This window comes from Macaca fascicularis, chromosome 13 (assembly GCF_037993035.2).
Source record: "Macaca fascicularis isolate 582-1 chromosome 13, T2T-MFA8v1.1".
Lineage (NCBI taxonomy): Eukaryota > Metazoa > Chordata > Mammalia > Primates > Cercopithecidae > Macaca > Macaca fascicularis.
Window position 1 is genome coordinate 48907371 of NC_088387.1, and position 17748 is coordinate 48925118.

The 17748-nt window shown below is 53.6% G+C and overlaps 1 protein-coding gene across 27 annotated transcripts in view; it reads left to right on the plus strand.

Annotated features, from left to right (window-relative positions):
• Positions 1-17748, plus strand: part of SFXN5 (sideroflexin 5) — a 130834-nt gene that overhangs the window by 71522 nt on the left and 41564 nt on the right. For 19 of the 27 annotated variants that reach the window (XR_010580410.1, XR_012422199.1, XM_065526953.1 and 16 more), the window contains exons 7-10: positions 292-345; positions 1379-1435; positions 2847-2912; positions 13759-13849. Coding sequence is in view for 21 of the 27 variants with exons in the window: in XM_065526953.1 (XP_065383025.1) it covers positions 292-345; positions 1379-1435; positions 2847-2912; positions 13759-13849 (268 nt within the window). In the remaining 6 variants the exon portion in view is untranslated. The remainder of the gene's footprint in view (positions 1-291; positions 346-1378; positions 1436-2846; positions 2913-13758; positions 13850-17748) is intronic. The other 8 variants (XR_012422203.1, XR_012422201.1, XR_012422200.1 and 5 more) reach the window with 1 other exon arrangement.

Sequence of the window (17748 nt, forward strand, 5' to 3'; positions counted from 1 at the left end):
ACAGGTTTTTTCATGCTTGGAGATAATGTGTGTATGCATGTGTTTGTGTATATGGTTATATATATAAGGTGATTTTTCTTTAAATAAGATTATGCTGTAATATAATTCTGCAACTTGGTTTTTTCCCATCGCACACCCTCTCCCTTAGTGAACCTCAGTTTGTGTGTACACGGCATACCACATCAGTTTGTATAGATCCAGCTCACTCGTTTGTGGTAGTGTGTTTTTTCTTTGCAAAAGCATAGGATGTTTCTTTTGCCTTTTTCAGCATTTCTTCTCTCTCGCTCATAGGTAGTCGGTCTTCTCTTGCCCAACCAGACACTGGCATCCACTGTCTTCTGGCAGGTAACAGTCTCCCAGCAAACAGGGCTCCTGAAGGAAGGGCCCACACAGGTGCTGGTTAAGAACTCCCTGCCCTGGTGTCTCCTGCCCCGTCCAGACCCCGCGTAGGGTCAGTCCACCCCGACACCACCCCAGCCCAGAAGTCACTGAAGGAAAACCAGGACTTTGGCCCTGCTGAGGTCTCCAGCAGCCCAGCATGTCTCAATCCACATGTGTCACTCTAACCTTTGGACCGAGGTGATGAGGGCTGCGTGCCCCTGCCTGGAACATGCTGGCTTGTCAGTGGGGTGGCCCCCACTCTGCCCCTTGGCTGCTCATCCCAAGGCCAGTGACCCTGAGGCCCATAGCCTCATTTTGACATCAGCCTCCCCCACATCTACTGAGAAAGGTCAATACACCCCTAACCTGAGGTGGTGAAGTGCATCACAGACCCTGGTCCCTGCTCTTGGAGACAGTCTGGGTTGTGATGCCATGAAAACAGTTGAGGGTATCTCTGTGTTTATGTGTGCAGAGAAAGAGGGGCAGGAAGGAAAACCTGTCTGTCTTCTAGGAGAAAATGTCAGTCTTCACTGAACAAAACTCCTGCCGGCCTCTGTGTCTGGGAACTGGAGGTGCAGGACACTGGACTGGGAGATTTTTGAAAGAAGTGCAGGGCTGTCAGTCATTCTAGGCCAACTTTTGTCCAGCAAGTAATATAATAAAGATGGTGTGACAAAGGCAATGGGGTCTGCAGGGGCAGTGAATGCCATCATTCCAAGAGAGGTGACTGTCTCAGGATCAGGTGGACTGCTGGGGTGTGCAGGACCCCATTCAGGAACCAAGAGACTTCCCGAGAGGCAGGGCTCAGTGCTAACACCAGCACAGCCCTGGGCAAACCAGGACCGTCAGTCATGCTAACTGGCAGCATGGGTAGCACCATGTGAGCTAGAGACCGCATGCTGTGTCTTTCTGGGGATGTGTGACCTCCTGGGGTCCAGGCCTGGCTTCCAGGGAGGTGACCACTCCTTCCCTGACTTCTCTCATCATTGCCTTTCAGTGGCTGAACCAGAGCCACAATGCCTGTGTCAACTATGCAAACCGCAATGCGACCAAGGTGAGCATCACTGCCCTCTCCCAAGTGGCGGGGTTCAGGATAGGGAGGCCCAGTCATCCTCCCTACAGTGTGACATGCCACCATCAGTGGCTGCCTCTTGGTTAAACATGGCCCTCCTCTAGATATCTTATTTAAAATGCCAACCCTTCAGGTGGGTGGCCGACTCAGACATTACTCGGCTGAGGTCAGCTGGAGTTTCTGGGCCAGGAGCCCTTTGGGGAGGAGCTGTTTACATGAAGTGAAGAAGGCCCATTAAATGGGGGCAATGCAAGGGATGAATTTGGCTGGCTTTCAGATTCTTCTTGGATAGCTCTTACATTTGGGTTTTGGATCATGATGATATCAGCTACTTGGGGGCCAAATTCCCCTAAAGCTTCCTCCAAATTTTCTGGAAGCTGCCTCAGTGCTCTCAGGTCCCGACTGGCCACAAGCTGAAGGGCTGCTCCTGAGTGGGGAGGGTCCAGGGCTGGTACCTCCTCCCCAAAGCCCCCTGCACTCCTTGGAGAGCTTGTGGTGGAGGCCCGATCACCCTTCTGTTGTCCAGGAAGAGCTGCTGGGCCCCTGCTTTGCTACAAAGGCCACCTCTCCCCAACTTCAGTTCAAAGGCAAAGAAGGCAGGATGCATCTAGGTCCCCTTTGGGGGCCTGTCGGTTTGGGGTAGAGGAGAGTCCTAACATTTGCTAACCTTGGGGGAGAGGAGGGGAGTTAGGAGCTGGCCTGGACTGTAGGAATTGAGAGGCTTGGTATGCTGTGGGTGCCCCCTGACATCTAAACCTCCACCCCAGTCTCTCTCATAGGCTTCACATATGGCCATCTCTGCTTGGATGACTCCCATTTATCTTAAACCAAACACCTGTAAGCCTGCAGTTGTAGCACAGGGCAAGTTCCTCAGCTTTTTCTTAATTGTCTGTGTTGGAACTCGGGGTATATTACTCTGTAGCGATATTGGGCAGCTATCATCTGTTGACATGGGAGCCCAGTTGTTCCATGGGCTGGCAAGGCCTGTGAGAGCCTTGACACGGGCGTTTCCACCTAGAAAGTGCTCCAGGTGCCAAACAGCCCCCTTGCAGCATTTAACCTCTGAAGTGGAGACTGCTTGCCCCAGCCATCAATGGTCCGTGTTAGCCTTGCTGTTCTTCACCTCCAGCCAGCATTGTCTGCCAGTGACCTTTCTAGAATAGGGCAGGAGTGAAGTGGGCCCTTCAGCATCTCCCTGGTTACTGGTGATTTATATTTCTACGCTGGGAACTGAGCTGAGGGTGGCCTAATCCCTTTGGGTCCTGAGGGGCCTCTTCCACCCACCTTCCAGGCTGGTGGGCAGCATGCTTCTTGCTGGCTGGGACAGCTTATAAGGGGAAGTATGGGAGCTTTTGGCACCTAGCAGGCCTGAAATTCTGCCTCTGTTTTCCAGCCTTCACCTGTATCCAAGTTCATCCAGGGCTACCTGGGAGCTGTCATCAGTGCTGTCTCCATTGCTGTGAGTACTCCCTCCCCTGCTCCTTCTTGACTCTGCTGCTCTCGGGCCACCCCGCTCAGCATTGCAAGTGGATGCTTACCTGAGGGCCAGGCTGGGCAAGGATGTGGGAGACAGGTTTCTGTGGGTAGGGAGTCAGGACAGGCTTTCCAGGCCGACAAGAGGCTCCAGTAGACAGAGCACAACCCGGTGCTCCCTGTAATGGAGAGCAGGCGGGGAGGTGAGGTGGTGCCCCGGGGGCGCCGAGGCAGGACATCTGTCTTGAGTGGGGCCACGGTTGCCCAGCACTCTGCTCAGAAGGCCACTTCTCATGCTCAGTAACGTGGCTGGGTCGGAGTTGGCGGGAGCGCCTCTGAATGACTCTGCAAGGCCCGCCCATGTGCCTGCTCCCCTGAGCTCTTGCTCAGCTACCGGGGCGCTGCTGTTTCCTCTCTGTGGCCTTACTGGTGTCACATGTCCAGCTCCTCCTGAAGACCTGTCAGTGCCCAAAGCCAGGGGCATTAGGCTCGCGCTGAGTCTCCACAGTACTTTGAGGCCAGAGCAGCTACTCAGTAGGGGAGGTTCAGAGACTGAGTGTGAGGATATGGTAGATGTGGCTCCCTGCTTCCCAGAGGAGGCCAGGGGCAAGTGACACAGTCAGGGCCCTGGGCCAGAGCCAGAGTGGACGCTCAAGCTGCCAGGACCTTCTGCACACTTGTCCCACCCCTGGGCCCACCCCTGTGCCTATGTCTGGCTCTCTCTGGATCCCCACTAGGATGGCCTTCTATAGCTGACTCCAGAGGGCGAAGGGCCCCTTCACAACCCTGTCATTTCATTCATTACACAATACATTAATGTAACTGGTAAGAAAAAATAATTAGAAAATGAAAACCAAACAACATTCACATAGCTGAGCACAGCAGGGCACACCTGTAGTCCCAGCTACTCAGGAGGCTGAGGTGGGAGGATCACTTGAGCCCAGGTGTTGGAGTCTGTAGTATGCTATAATCGCACCTGTGAACAGCCAGTGCCTCCAACCTGGGCAACATGGCAAGACCCCATTTAAAAAAAGAAAAGTCCAGGCGCAGTGGCTCACGCCTGTAATCCCAACACTTTGGGAGGCCGAGGCAGGTGGATCACCTGAGATCAAGAGTTCAAGACCAGCCTGGCCAAAATGGTGAAACCCCGTCAATACTAAAAAAATACAAAAATTAGTTGGCATGGTGATGGGCACCTATAATCCCAGCTCCTTGAGAGGCTGAGGCAGGAGAATCGCTTGAATCTGGGAGGCAGAAGTTGCAGTGAGCTGAGATCACGCCACTGCACTCCAGCCTGGGCGACAGAGTGAGACTCCATCTCCAGAAAAATAAATAAATAAATAATAAAAAAGTTTAAATAAAAAACTCCAAAACCATTCAGCTGGGCAAGGTGGTATGCCCCTGTAATCCCAGCTACTCAGGAGGCTGAGATGGGGGGATCACTTATGGCCACGTTGGGCAGCATAGCAATATCTTATCTCTAATGAAAAAGAAAACATTCACATATAATGAAGAATTCACATACAATAACCTTTTGGTAAAACCCACTTTCCTCGTCTTTCCAGTGCCATTAAGTAAATACTGTATAATAACAGTTCACGGCTGTATATTACCCATTGTACCATACACCACAATTTAATTCACCATTCTTCTAAAGGAGGGATTTGGGGTTGTCCTGAAATGGCCTCATTTATTTCACTCCCACATAGACCAAGTCATCTCCAAATAGCTGTGAAGTGGGATGTCCCATCTCATGCCCAAGATCTCTTTCCCAAATCCTTATGTCTTCACAAAAGCAAGAAGCCAGACATTGCAGACCTATTCAGATGGCTCACCAAGAGACTGCTGACCTGCCACCCAGCTTGTCCTGCAGCCCAGCAGGAGACGGCATTTGTGAGTCAGACAAGTGGGGGGTCCCTGATTCTGGGGACTTGCTGGGTGAAGGCCAAAGGCTCTCCTGAGTGGGAGAAAGGACTCTGTCACCTCCTCCTTGTTCCTTGTGATGAGAGGAGCTGATGGTCTGCTTGGCTTAGCAGCTCAAAAATCCCCTTCCCTTCTTGGAGACTCAGGGGTGGGGTGAGAAGAGGAGGCTACATAGGGAAGGATGCTGAGTGGCCCTGAATGGAAAGGCTTGAGTGAAGGGGATCATTGTCCCGGTGGACTTCCTTCCTCTGCAGGCCAAGAATCAGCTTCTCAGCCTGAGTAATATGGCAAAGCTCCATCTCTACAAGAAATACAAAAAAATTAGTCAGGCATGGTGGTGCACACCTGTAGTCCCAGCTACCTGGGAGGCTGAGGTGGGAGAATTGCTTGAGCCCAGGAGGTTGAGGCTGCAGTGAGCCATGATTGCACCACTGCACTCCAGCCTGGGCGACAGAGCACAACCCTGTCTCAAAAAAAGTAAAAAATTGGCTGGGCGCGGTGGCTCAAGCCTGTAATCCCAGCACTTTGGGAGGCCGAGACAGGCGGATCACGAGGTCAGGAGATCGAGACCATCCTGGCTAACCCGGTGAAACCCCGTCTCTACTAAAAAAATACAAAAAAATTAGCCGGGCGAGGTGGCGGGTGCCTGTAGTCCCAGCTGCTCGGGAGGCTGAGGCAGGAGAATGGCGTGAACTCGGGAGGTGGAGCTTGCAGTGAGCTGAGATCCAGCCACTGCACTCCAGCCTGGGTGACAGAGTGAGACTCTGTCTCAAAAAAAAAAAAAAAAAAAAAAAGTAAAAAATCACTCAGCTTTTTCTGAGAGCTCCGAGCTCTCTGCGTGTCCAGTCCTCACTGCCCCACCTGAAGGACCATCAGCCGCTCCATCCCAACCACTTGCCAGGGCAAACCTAGCACAGATTTGTAGGGTATGGGTTCTGAAGACAGAGTTATTGGGGGACTTGGAGCCCTCTGGGGTTCCCAGAGCTGATCTTGCTGAGCAGGGGCTGGGGCCTCAAGTGGGGCTGTGTCTGTGCTGGGGCCTCCCTCGTTTCTCCTCCCTGTGAGCTCCAGCACCCCTCGAAAGGCCTTCCCCAACCACTCCAGCCCGTAGCACTCTCCCTCCCCACAAGTCCTGGAAACCCCTGTCCTCCCCACTCACACTCAGTCGCACCATGTCCCTGTCCCCTCAGTGTTCTGCAGTCTGAGCCCCATCCCCACTGAATTACAAGTTAACCAGGGACAGGCACCATGGCTTCTCCCCCATGGAGAGGAGCATAGGGCACTGCCCCATAAATACTTATTAATTAGGCCACTGACTGATTGCTGGCCTTGAGGCCCCTCCGATCTGCGAGTCCTAGCGGTGGCGGCGTCCCTCCTCCTGACGTCTTCACACAGTGAGGGTCTAACTCCGGCAGATGGACTGGAGTTTCTGACTTGGAAAATCAGCAGCTTGCTTGCTTTTCTTTTGTGTGTGTAAGTCACAAAACCTCTGAAGAAAGAGGCTTTATTTTATTTTCCTTTCCCTTGTTCTCTGGAACCCCAGGTCCCGCAGCCTCATTAACTGATCTCTGCTTCAATTAGTGACAAATCCCCTCCCAGGGCGAGCCTGTTAGGAGGAGATGACCTGCAAACAAGTGTCATGGCCCCAGTGGTTGGCCCAGCTCTGGCATTAATTAAAACGAGTCCCTACAAGCAGGCGGCATGGATGGGGGCCTACAGGCTGCAAGCAGGTCCTTGGGACAGAGGGCGAGCTGGAGTGGAGGCCAGCCTCCTCCAGGGCCCTGGAGAGCCCCTCCCCCACTCAGAGGAGCCCTGACCTTGGCCAGCAACCCTGGGATCAGGGATCCCCAGTTTGCATGCCCCCAAGTGAAGACTCCTGCTGATTGCAGGACCACCAGGGTGGGATTAGCAGCCTCTTGGTGAACCTTCTAAATAGATTTGGCAATGTCTGGCTGCTTGCTTGAGAATAAAAAAGAAATCCCGTCTTAAGTTATTTTTGAAATCTAACAGTTTGCTGTCTTTTAACAAAGGAAGCCTCTCTCAATCCTCACTGTTTTTTAGTTCGAGAGTTTGCATTAAGCACTTCTGTGGGCGGCCCTCACTGGGCCCCCGGCTACACGAGGGTGAGAGGAAGTAAGACCCATTGACTCCCATTGGGGGACTGTGATGTGTGGGTACTTTGCAGGCGCTGGGGGCTGCAGGGACTGGGGTGTCCTTCAAGGCGCTGAGAGGGGAAGCTAGAACGTTCTGTGGTATAATCAGAATTATGATTAAGGTGACCCCAGGGTGTGGTGGGAGCAGGGGAGGGGCCCCTACTTCACACAGGGCTGACTCGTAGGACAGAGTGGAGAGAGCAAGGGGCAGACAGGGCGGGTGTTCCAGAGAGAAGGCACCACACAGGCAGAGGCGCACAGGAGAACATGACCAACTCTGGGCTCAGAGCAGGAGGGTGGCCACCGGGTAGGGAGTGATGGTGATCGTGAGTGGAGGAGGATCAGGGCTAGTCAAGAGGCACCGTGAGTGCCTTGCTCAGGAGGAAGGAGGCCATGCCTGGAGCCCTGCCTGGGTGTCATCTGCTGGGTGTCTCAGATGGTGCAGGTGGAAGTGGGCTGGAGGAGAAGGGGTGGGGCCACCCTCATGGACGAGGGGCCTGGATGAGGGTGGACGTGGGGCTGGAGAGGAAGACTCAGGGATGAAGTGATGTGGGACCAATCAGGAGCTGCCTGGGGGAGCCACATGATGAGAGGCACTTCATGCCCATTCCTCACACCCTTCCCTTCCAGCTAGGTCTTAGCTGGCTGAGGTTTTTCCCTGTTGGGGCAGTGCTGAGCTCCATTCCCAAAGGTTCTGGGCCCTGGGGGGTTCTTTCTGTGTAGGATGCAGTGGCTGTTAACCTTCACTACCAGACACTGGCATAGAAGGAGGGGTTCCAGGAGATCCCTGGGTACTGAACCCGTACACCTTCCAGTTCCCATTGCTTACTGACAGCTCTGTGTTCCCTGGATAGTCAGACTGGAAAGCAGTCATGAGAATTGTAATAATGGCTAGCACTTCCCGAGTGCCTGCAGCGCGCCAGGCATTGTTTAGGTGTTCATCCTCATTTTACAGATGAGGAGACTGAGGCACGGAGGTGAAGTGAGTGACAGGACCTACCCAGGCTTAATCACACACAGAGACCCCTTTTGCCTTTTTCCTACTGCACCCCCTGTGGCATAGGGAGATGGGAGAAGCCAAGTGGTGTTCTCAGCTTCTAGGTTGGAGAAGCTATTACCATGCCGCCTGGCAGACAAGTCCCTCCCCAGGTACCCTGAGAGCAGTGGGGACTGGAAGATATTTTTTGAGAGGTTCTTTAGGTATAACAGAGTTCAACCCTCTGCTCACCTTCATACTTAGTTCCTGGGCCTGTGTTTTCTGGCCGTTGTCAAGTCAGCGGCATATATTTGTCCCTGGCCCAGAGCATGCCCTGCCGCCTGCAAGACAGGCCTGGCTGACTCTGTGGCGGAGGGTGTACCTCAGGCCCTTCCATTCTTCTCCAGGCTGGAGAGAGGTAGGGGGATGACAGCACCTGGGAATCCTGGACCAGACTGTTGTCTTGCTGTGTTCAGGGAGTGGCTTTGGGTTTGGAGGGTCCATCGCATGGACCCTGTAGAGAATCTGCAGTGTTCAGAAGCCTGCAGATGGTGATGCTGGCAGTGCGAGTCAGACACAGAAAGCAGCTCTGTGTCTTTTCTAGGGACGACAAGTTGTTGCCGCCTCCTGTGTAGAAGGGGTCTGTGTAATTGATTTCCTAGCAGGTAGCCCCCTGGCCCTTGTGGGGCGTGGTTCAGGAGTCAGGGTTGGTCACTGTTGTCAGCAAACAAGCAACTTGGTCACAGCTGGAGCAACTGATGTTTTAGCCTGTGCAGAACTCTGTCCCAGCTACTTGGCTACTTTGCTGCTGACCCCATTGCCAAGCAGCGGGCTGGCTGGGGTTGGGGAACAATTGACCTCCATGGAGGGTCTTGGGTCTACTTGACTACCAGTGTGTTTTATCAAGTGTGCCCTCTGGTGGATATTTTTGGTACTTCAGCGATTCTTTGACCTTCTCCAACCCTTGCCCCCAGTGCCCACACAAACCCCTAACCCTTGGTTACATTATTATCTACCACCCAAGAGGTGCCCTCCTTTTAGGCATGCCCCTTCCTCCATTGTTCTTCAGGGCCATTTGGACCCCCATAATGACTGGTGCAGTAGAGTCTGCAGACTGTTGTCTGAGTGCCCCGCAGACGACCTGGTATTTCATGCTTCTGATCCTTGGCGGAGTCCCGCTCCCTTCCTAGCCTCCTACTCAGGGGTCAGGCAGGCATCCCCTTCCTCAGGAGGCTTCATGACCCTTGGACCCACTCCCTTACGGCACCTCCTCATACAGGTAGCCAGAGCCTTGCAAGCAAGCCAGGCAGTCCTGCAGGGCTGTGTGGCTCCTCCAGTACCACTGAAGGCTTTAAGCAAGTTGCCATGTGTTTTCAGACTTCACTCCGACTGCTGTAGAGAGCAGATGGATGGAGGCAAGAGTGGAAGCAGGGGGCCTGGTTAGGAGGCACGCAGTCATCCTGGGACAGAGGCTGCGTGCTGAGTCGGGGGAGCAGGGAGAGCAAACAGCTGCATTCATGATATCCGAGAGATGCACCAGGGAGCCATGGTTACACGTGGGCCCCGGGAGGCTTCTGCCCAGAACGCTCTGAGGTCTCTGGCATGAGAAGCAGAGCTGGAAATGGGCGAGAAGGCTGGGGTGTGGGTGAGGAAGAGCGAGACAACCTTCATTTGAGGTGTGAGAAGGTGGAATGCCTAGAGCCCTTGGACATAGAGGCATCCACCAGGCGACGGATATTCAGGCTGGAGTCAGGGCACAGATGCGGGGAGAGGGATGCAGGCATTCTTCCAGCTCCATCCACTGTCTCCTTGCTGGCCTGTTGGCCCGGAAAGCCCTTGGTTCTTAAGGCTACAGCCACCAACTGTGTAGCTCATGACACTAAAGATTTGGTGTCATGAAGCTCCCACCCCACCCACAGCTCCTGCTGCTGGTCGACCCTGTTCCCATCTCTGTGGGGACTATCAGGAAGCTGGCCTTCCCTCCTTTTCCCCTGGTCTCCTGTCAGCTGCTCATGGCAAATTCACTGGCCCAGTAGCCAGACCTTGGAGATAGGTGGTCAAGAAGGCCTATTCTCTCCTTCAGGATGTTGCTGATATCTTGTGGGGCCTGAGCTCTGGTTTTCCCAGAACCCCTGTCTGATGGCCATATGAGAAATTCTTGTGCAAAATCCACACCCTGTTTGTTTTCCCCATCTACCAAAATGGAGCTCCTGTTTGGTTAATTTCTATTTTGTGGCTTATTTGGATGCTGTTAAAACAGATCCTGGGGGACCCTCAGCAGTAATTGTTCCACATCTCATTATCTTTCCTGAACCCGATTATTAGCTCTGATTTTTCTGATCGCTAGCTGCTGTTTGTGATGAGCTGTGTGCCATTAATACCAGCTGGTTCCCTTAAACAGGACCCACCATGCCAGGGAAAACGAGCTGGCATTCAGAGCCACCAGCCTCTTGGCTTTTTCATTTTAACGGGCTCTACCAAATGTTCCAGGCCAAAGGGCCCTGAGGAACCAGAACAGACGGGCTCCCAACCCCTGGTCTGCAGCCATCTTGGGTTCCTTCTCAGGCTGTGGCTGTCCTAGGTGCTGCGGCAGTAAGACCTGGGCTGGGGCCTGGGAAGGGGTGAGGGTAAGTGGCCCTTTGCCTCTTCTATGTCCATGCCCTCCCTGCCACTGGGCCTATCACTGGCAAGTGGGCATTGTGACCTCACTGACTCCTCATGAGCTCACAGCTACACACATGCCCAGGTCTCCTCCCTGCTTTGCTGGTCCCCAGCCCCTTTCTCGGTCTCAGGCATGTTGGCCATGCTTTCAGAAACATATGTGTACCGCACTAAATGTCACCCTATCCATGCTGGGAGACCTGGTGACTTTCAGGGAAGGGGAGGCCAGAAGAAACCTGGGACAAGAACATTGTTTTCTCTCTTCATTCTTCCTCCCTGCACTCTGGGCTGTGCCAGTCCTAGCCAGTGGAAAGAATGGCCGACCAGGGACGGGGAGGCTTTGGAGAGAGGGAGGCAAATGTGATGGCTACCTTTCCTCCTTTCCCTCCCACTGCTCTCCAGCCCTGCGTACCCCCAAGAGGCTGTCATGGGGAAGGGTCCCAGCCCCTCTACTCACTTCCTTGAATGGCTCCTGCTCCCCGCCTCTTCCAGCACTTCCTGTATCTTCTTAAATTGTCATGCAGGATTTTGAACTCAGATCTTCTGACTTCTGGCTGCTGGGGGCAGGGGTGGTTCAAGGGCCCTGTCTTCCCTGCAGGAGTTGCCTTCTGTTTTCCACTCATTTGGATCCCAGCCCCAAGGAGGCCATTGTCAGGGAGGTGCTTGCTATGCAGATGTGCCGTTCAAAGGCATGCAGATATGAAAGCATCCCTCCCTCAGGTGGGAGACAATGGGAAGGTCGAGAGCACTGTGGTTAGGAGCAAGGCTTTGGAATTAGCAGTCCCTGCATTCAAATCCTAGCTTTACTTGCCTCATGACAGCTGTCTGTCCTTGAGCAAAATTGTTTAACCTCTCTGGACCTGTCTCTATCTGTAAAAAGGGCCAACATGGTCTACCCAAAAGCCTTGTCGTGGGGATCTCATTAAGATATTTCATGTGAATATGTGCTGAGTGGCCTCATGTAGGAGGTGCTTACTGACTTCCCCCAAACCCCCGCCTCTTCATCGCTACTGCCCGTCTGCGTGTCCTCCAGCCTCCTCCCACGCTTTCTCTCACTGCACTTTTTTGGGGGTGAGGGAGGCCATTTCTGAGTCACTCGCTCCTGGACTTGATGAATTCCATTCGTGTGGCGGGGGCAGCAGGGCCCAGTGTGAACCGGCAGCTCCCCAGCCCTGCCCACTGTACCACTCAAGTGAGTCCACGCCGTGGTGCCCCTGGCTGCCTCCCAGCCTTCTCTTGAGCGAGCTGGGAGGACAAAGATTGGACTCAGGATCAGCCTGAGACTTAAGATGGAGGCTGTGTTCCCGAGAGCCCAGGGTGGGCATGCCAGGAAGCGCTCTGGCTCCACGGAATGCTGCACTGCCCCGGGGCTGGCGGACCAGCACTTCCTTGTCTTCCTGGGTCTCACAGTCGCAGCCTGGCCTGGGCTGTTTCTGCCTTGCTGCACCCTGCCTCAACAGCGGCAGGCACCTGGCAGCCCTGGAGGCCTTCCCAAGGCTCTGCGTCTTCCCCAACCACCCACAACATTAAGGCCAGAGCTAGGCCTGAGGGCACAGGGTGGCCTGCTGAGCCACCAGGTGTGCCAGACCTGAGAGCAGGCTGCCCCAGCCCATCAGGCCAGGAGTCCTGCCACGGCTCCTCCCACGCTTCCCAGGAAAGACAGCGCAGGGGGCTGGCTTTGACCACCGTCTGGGGAAGCAGAGGCCTCTGCAACCCAACCCCTTTTCTGGTTTCATGCATCTTGTCTTTTCTGTCTCCAGGCCTGCGCTCATATGCATTTCTCCACCAGAAAGTCCTTTTCCTCTGCTAGCCCAACCCCATCTTTCTCTCCTCCGCAAAGCCCCACTCCCAGCCTTTGTCTTCTCCATGCAGTCATATGTTTGTTGGTTCCTGCATTTATTCCTGAGTCACCAATTTATTGAGCGTGTACTATGTGCCAGTGAGTGTAGCCCTAGGTAGTGCACATACAAAGATGAAAAAGGTGCAGTCACTCCTCCTGGTCCAGTGACATCATGATTATATAGCTTAATTTATTGAGGTCTCTTATATGCCAAGCTCACACCCACCACTTTACATACATTCTTATACCAGCCCTGGGATGTTGTAGGTATTACTATCCCTTTTTACAGATAGGTAAACCAAGGCAGAGAAAGATGAAATGACTTACCTGCCTAAGGTCCCACTGCTAGTAAGTGACACTGGAGGTGGAACTCCTGGGCGGGCCTGAAAGAACAGGTGTGGACTGAGTGGAGGAGGGAGGCATCCCAGGCACCCGGACCAGCACGGCAAAGGCCCCGTGGCTGGAAGGGTACAGAGCATCTGATGAGCAGCAGTTCTTGGGGTTGAACATGGGGTGTTGAGGTTATGGAGGCCAAGGCTGCTGCGGGAAGGAGATGGTACCTTCTCAGGCAGGTTGGTCATAGAGAGGAGCTGGTGTGGCAGACATGAGAAAGCCTGTGCTCTCGAAAGCTGAAAGAGCCTAGGGGATGGACTGGAGTGATGAAGACCCCAGCCAGGGCCTGGGGTGGGGCGCCTGGCATCCTGGGCCAGGTGACAGGTATGAAGGCAATGACAGTGAGTTCAGGACATCCACCTCACCCTCCATCCTGCCCTGAGCTACGCTGCTTAGTCCTGCAGCCTGTGGGCAGGTGTGGGGGTCTCCCTGTCCTGAGCCCTTATGGTCTGGCTGGGCCCACACCTGGGTGTACCATGGATTTCAGAAAGGTGGTGCTTAGGGCTGGGGTGGGAATGAGGCCTTTCTACACTTCGTTTATTCATGGAGTATGTATCCTTTTACCAGCAACTGCCACATCATCCCATCCCTTTTCTCCTCTGCAGTGTGTGTGTGTGAGTGTGTAAATGTGTGTGTGTGTGTCTGATGCTTTACCTCTCCCTCTTTCTTATGGGCCAGTTGCCTGGGATGACTGGGCAGTGGTACTTTATGCAGCGACACTGGAGCTCTGCAACCTCAGGTGACGCTGCGGATTAGGGGTGTGAGGTGCAATTGTGGGGAAAGATGACATCCGCCACCCTCTGTCCTTCCTCCAGTTCTCCGCTCCTCCCATAAGCCACAGCAGCATCATGTACTTTTTCTGTGTTTTTATTTTTTTCTTTCAAAGGTGGGCCTTAATGTCCTGGTTCAGAAAGCCAACAAGTTCACCCCAGCCACCCGCCTTCTCATCCAGAGGTTTGTGCCGTTCCCTGCTGTAGGTAAGACCTGCACAGCACATAGATGTGTGCTGTGGGTGGGTGCGGGGGACCGCAGGGCTCCCAGCAAGACAGACGACCCTTCTACACCTCTCCTGATGCCCAGGGGGCACCCAGCTGGGAGAAGTGGTGCAAAATATGTAGCTAAAAGACAGGTCACGGGGTCCCACTGACCAGCTCTGTGCTGAGATTCTGCTTTCAGCATAGGGGTTCTTAGCCTGGGGTCCCACACCCCCAAGGGGTCAGTAGACAGAATGCTGCGGATCCAGTGAGCTTGGTCAGAGAAAAGATTTACATTAACCTCTAACTGCCTTTTAACATTTCCTTCCATTACGAATGTAGGCAGCAAACCACAGTCAGAAGCAGGACCTGTGACTTTGTCACCAGTAGAAATCACAGATGTTTTCATGGCACATTATAGTTCTTACAGAGATCTTAAAATATTATTTATGATCAACACTAATTCATATTTTCTTTTTCTTTTGAGACAGAGCTTCGCTCTTGTCACCCAGGCTGGAGTGTGGTGGCGCGATCTCGGCTCACTGCAACCTCCACCTGCTGGCTTCAAGCAGTTCTCCAGCCTCAGGCTCCCAAGTAGCTGGGATTACAGGCATGCACCACCATGCCCATCTAATTTTGTATTTTTAGTAGAGATGGGGTTTCACCATGTCAGCCAGGCTGGTCTCGAACTCCTGACTTCATGATCCACCTGCCTTGGCCTCCCAAGGTGCTGGGATTACAGGCGTGAGCCACCGTGCCTGTCCACTAATTCATGTTTAATACATCAACTGATAGACCTTGTTTTTAATTCATTAGTTAAAAAGCGCATCTAGGCTGAATGTGGTAGCTCACGCCTGTAATCCCAGCACTTTGGGAGGCCGAGGTAGGTGGATCACAAGGTCAGGAAATCAAGACCATCCTTGTCAACATAGTGAAAACCCATCTCTACTAAAAATACAAAAATTAGCTGGGTGTGGTGGTGCAGGCCTGTAATCCCAGCTACTCAGGAGGCTGAGGCAGGAGAATCACCTGAACCAGGGAGTTGGAGGTTGCAGTGAGCCAAGATCATGCCACTACAATCCAACCTGGCAACAGAGTGAGACTCTGTCTCAAAAACAAAACCAAACCAAAAAAAAAACCCAAAAAACATCTATTACTATATCACAGTATTTTGGTAATTTCTTTCAGGATGATCCCCGTGATCCTATGTGTTTTGTTTTATGCATTTAGAAACATTATTCTGAGAGGGGTCCATAGGCTTCACCAGAGTGAAGCCAGAGTGGTTCCTGGCACAAGAGAAGGTTGAAAGCTTCTGCTAGTCTAGGTTTCAAGCCTTTGGTATTGAGAACAGCGTAAGGCAGTGCATAGTTGTCAAAAGAGAAGGGTAAACTAGTGCTTGAACCATAACAGCAGAGCTCCCCATCTGTGCCAGAGGACAACAGTGGGGACAGGCCAGCACAGGGCATGAGGACTTGTGACCTCTGTGGTACCAAGGCACGGTCTGAAGAGCCGGAGTCAGACCCAGGCTCATGGTCCTGACTCTGATCATCATCTCCAGGGCCCTGCTTCTCCATCTGTAAAATGCGGGTACCAGTACCCACCTTCCTATAGCCCAGAGCTCTGGGAGGAGCAAGTGAGGCCACAAACCAGTTTCCACTGAGAGGAAGGTGCTTTGAAGCACTCGCAAAGCCCTGTGAGAGGGTGAGAGGTCATTGCTGGGCAGCCCCACCCCTGGATGACCCGGAGACTAATGAACTCCCAGAACCAGCCACCTGGCTTAGCCTCAGCCAGCCCAGATAATTGCTATAGCAACGCCACACTTTTAATGAACTTTCAGCTATTTCTGTCGTGGGCCATTAATGGAATAACCCTTTAGATCTGACTTCGTTAGGAGGCCTAATAAAGCAAACACGGCTGCCCAACTGCTGTTCCTGGCCATTCAGCCTGGAGGGTTAGATGCAGTCTGAGAAGGGGCAGCGCTCGGCTGCACTGGGCTGGATCTGGGATTCGGCCAAGATGTAATCTGTCCTTAGCCAAGCTTTAGATAAGAACTTTGCCGGGGGCCCATTCCAGCCCTACTGGCCATCTTGCTGTGTGACCTTGGCGTGGTCTTAACCTCTCTGGGACTGTTTCAGGAGGAGGGTCCCTGCTTTGGGTCTGAGACTTTCTGACCTGCCCCTCTTCAGACTCCAGTGCAATTCCCCTCCCCTCTTCTTTTTGGGAATGAGGCCTCAGCTGCTGGCACAGGTGCAGCCACTGTTGTAGTCTTGAGATCCTGAACATCCCTCGCAGCTTGCATAATGTGGTTTGTAGCGGTGACAGTCCTAGCTCGCTGGGATCCAGGGAGAGGCAGGCCCTCTGTGGCTTCTTCCTCTGCCTGGCTGCTGAGTCCTGGCTGGGTGCCTGCCTGCCTTCTGCCCCAGCCCCAGCCTCCCCTCCCCCACCACAGGCTTCCATCTCTCTAGTCCCCATGTCCATCCCTCTTATCCGCAAGTGGGCACTTGCGGACTGCCCTAGTCAATGCTGACACAGTTTTGAGATGATTAGGTATGGCCCTTACCCACCAGAGACTCAAAGCCCGCTGGTCCTCTCAGGCCACTGTCCAGTCCCTGTACTTGGCCTCTCTGCACCTTATCCAGAGTATCCCTAAGCTGCACCGGGTGCTGGCAGGGCCTAGGTCCTGCCCGGAGTTCACTCCAGTTCTCTGAGGCAGGCCAGGCCAGACCTGGCTGGGCCACCGTTAAAGGTGACCAAGAAGCTGGCTCAGGCTGTGCTTGACCTCATGGAGGGTCCTCTGTCCCTTTAGGCTGCTTGCAGAGACAGGACTCACTGAGCAGTGAGTGCACAGGGGAAGGTGGCTGGGGAAAGTGGCAGTGATCATATTTAAGCCCTGTTGTTGGGATGTGGGTGGAGTTGAAGGGGGTCTTCAGGGTGATGGGGGGTCCTGAAGAAGCTTGTGCCCTGTGGTCAGAGGCCACATCCAGACTCTCACACTTCTGAGCAGGTTGGGAACTCAAGCTCTAGGGAACAAGGAAGCCCCAGGAGTCAATTTCTTCTTCCCAAGGCTCTGCCAGCTCCTCTGCAGGCTCCAGCCTGAAGCCTGGGAGGTGGGCTACACACTGCCTAAGAGTGGCCTGAGACACACGCACCTGGACCCCACACCGAACTCCACCACTCCCACCCCATTCTACCCACTGTCTCCTCATCTGGAAATGAGGCCTCTGATGAGACCCTCCTTCAGCCCCTTCCCACCAGGACCTCTGTGACTGCAGGCCTCCTTGAGGTTTGCAGAGCTCTTGGGTGCTGCACAGCTCCCCTCTTGTTCTCCAGCAGGCCTCTCTCCTCCCTCGGTTCTCCTCATTCTGTGCTGGGAGGGTCTGAAGGCAGAGCATGCCATCACCTTCTTACAGAAGAATGAACAAAGTCAGACTTGCTGAAAGTGGTACTGAGCTGGCCAGAGCCCAGCCCTCCCAGGCCCAGCCCAGGGCTATTTCAAGCCCTCTGAGATAACCCCTCACCCCTATAGCTGAGAAACTGAGCAGTGTGGCCCAGAGGCAGCCAAGGCTACGCAGTATCCTCCCTGTTCTGCCTCCAGGTTCCCCCCCTAGTTTTTCAGAGTGTGTGTGTGCACACGCCTGTGTCACATGACTGATGCGTGTACACACACATGTGCTGAGTACGTGGGAAGCCCTGGAATGCTCACTGCAGCCATTTCTCTCCCCTTGGAGAGAGGTGGTTTCAGGGCTATGCTGTGCCCCTGGTCTAGAACAGCAATCGTGTGGGAGATCTCAGTTTCTATTTATACGTGGAGATGTTAGGAAAGACAGTGAGCCCAGGAGCATGTGTGCTGGCATCGGAATCGATTGGGGACTGGTAATTAATTTGCTTAGACCTTAATTAAT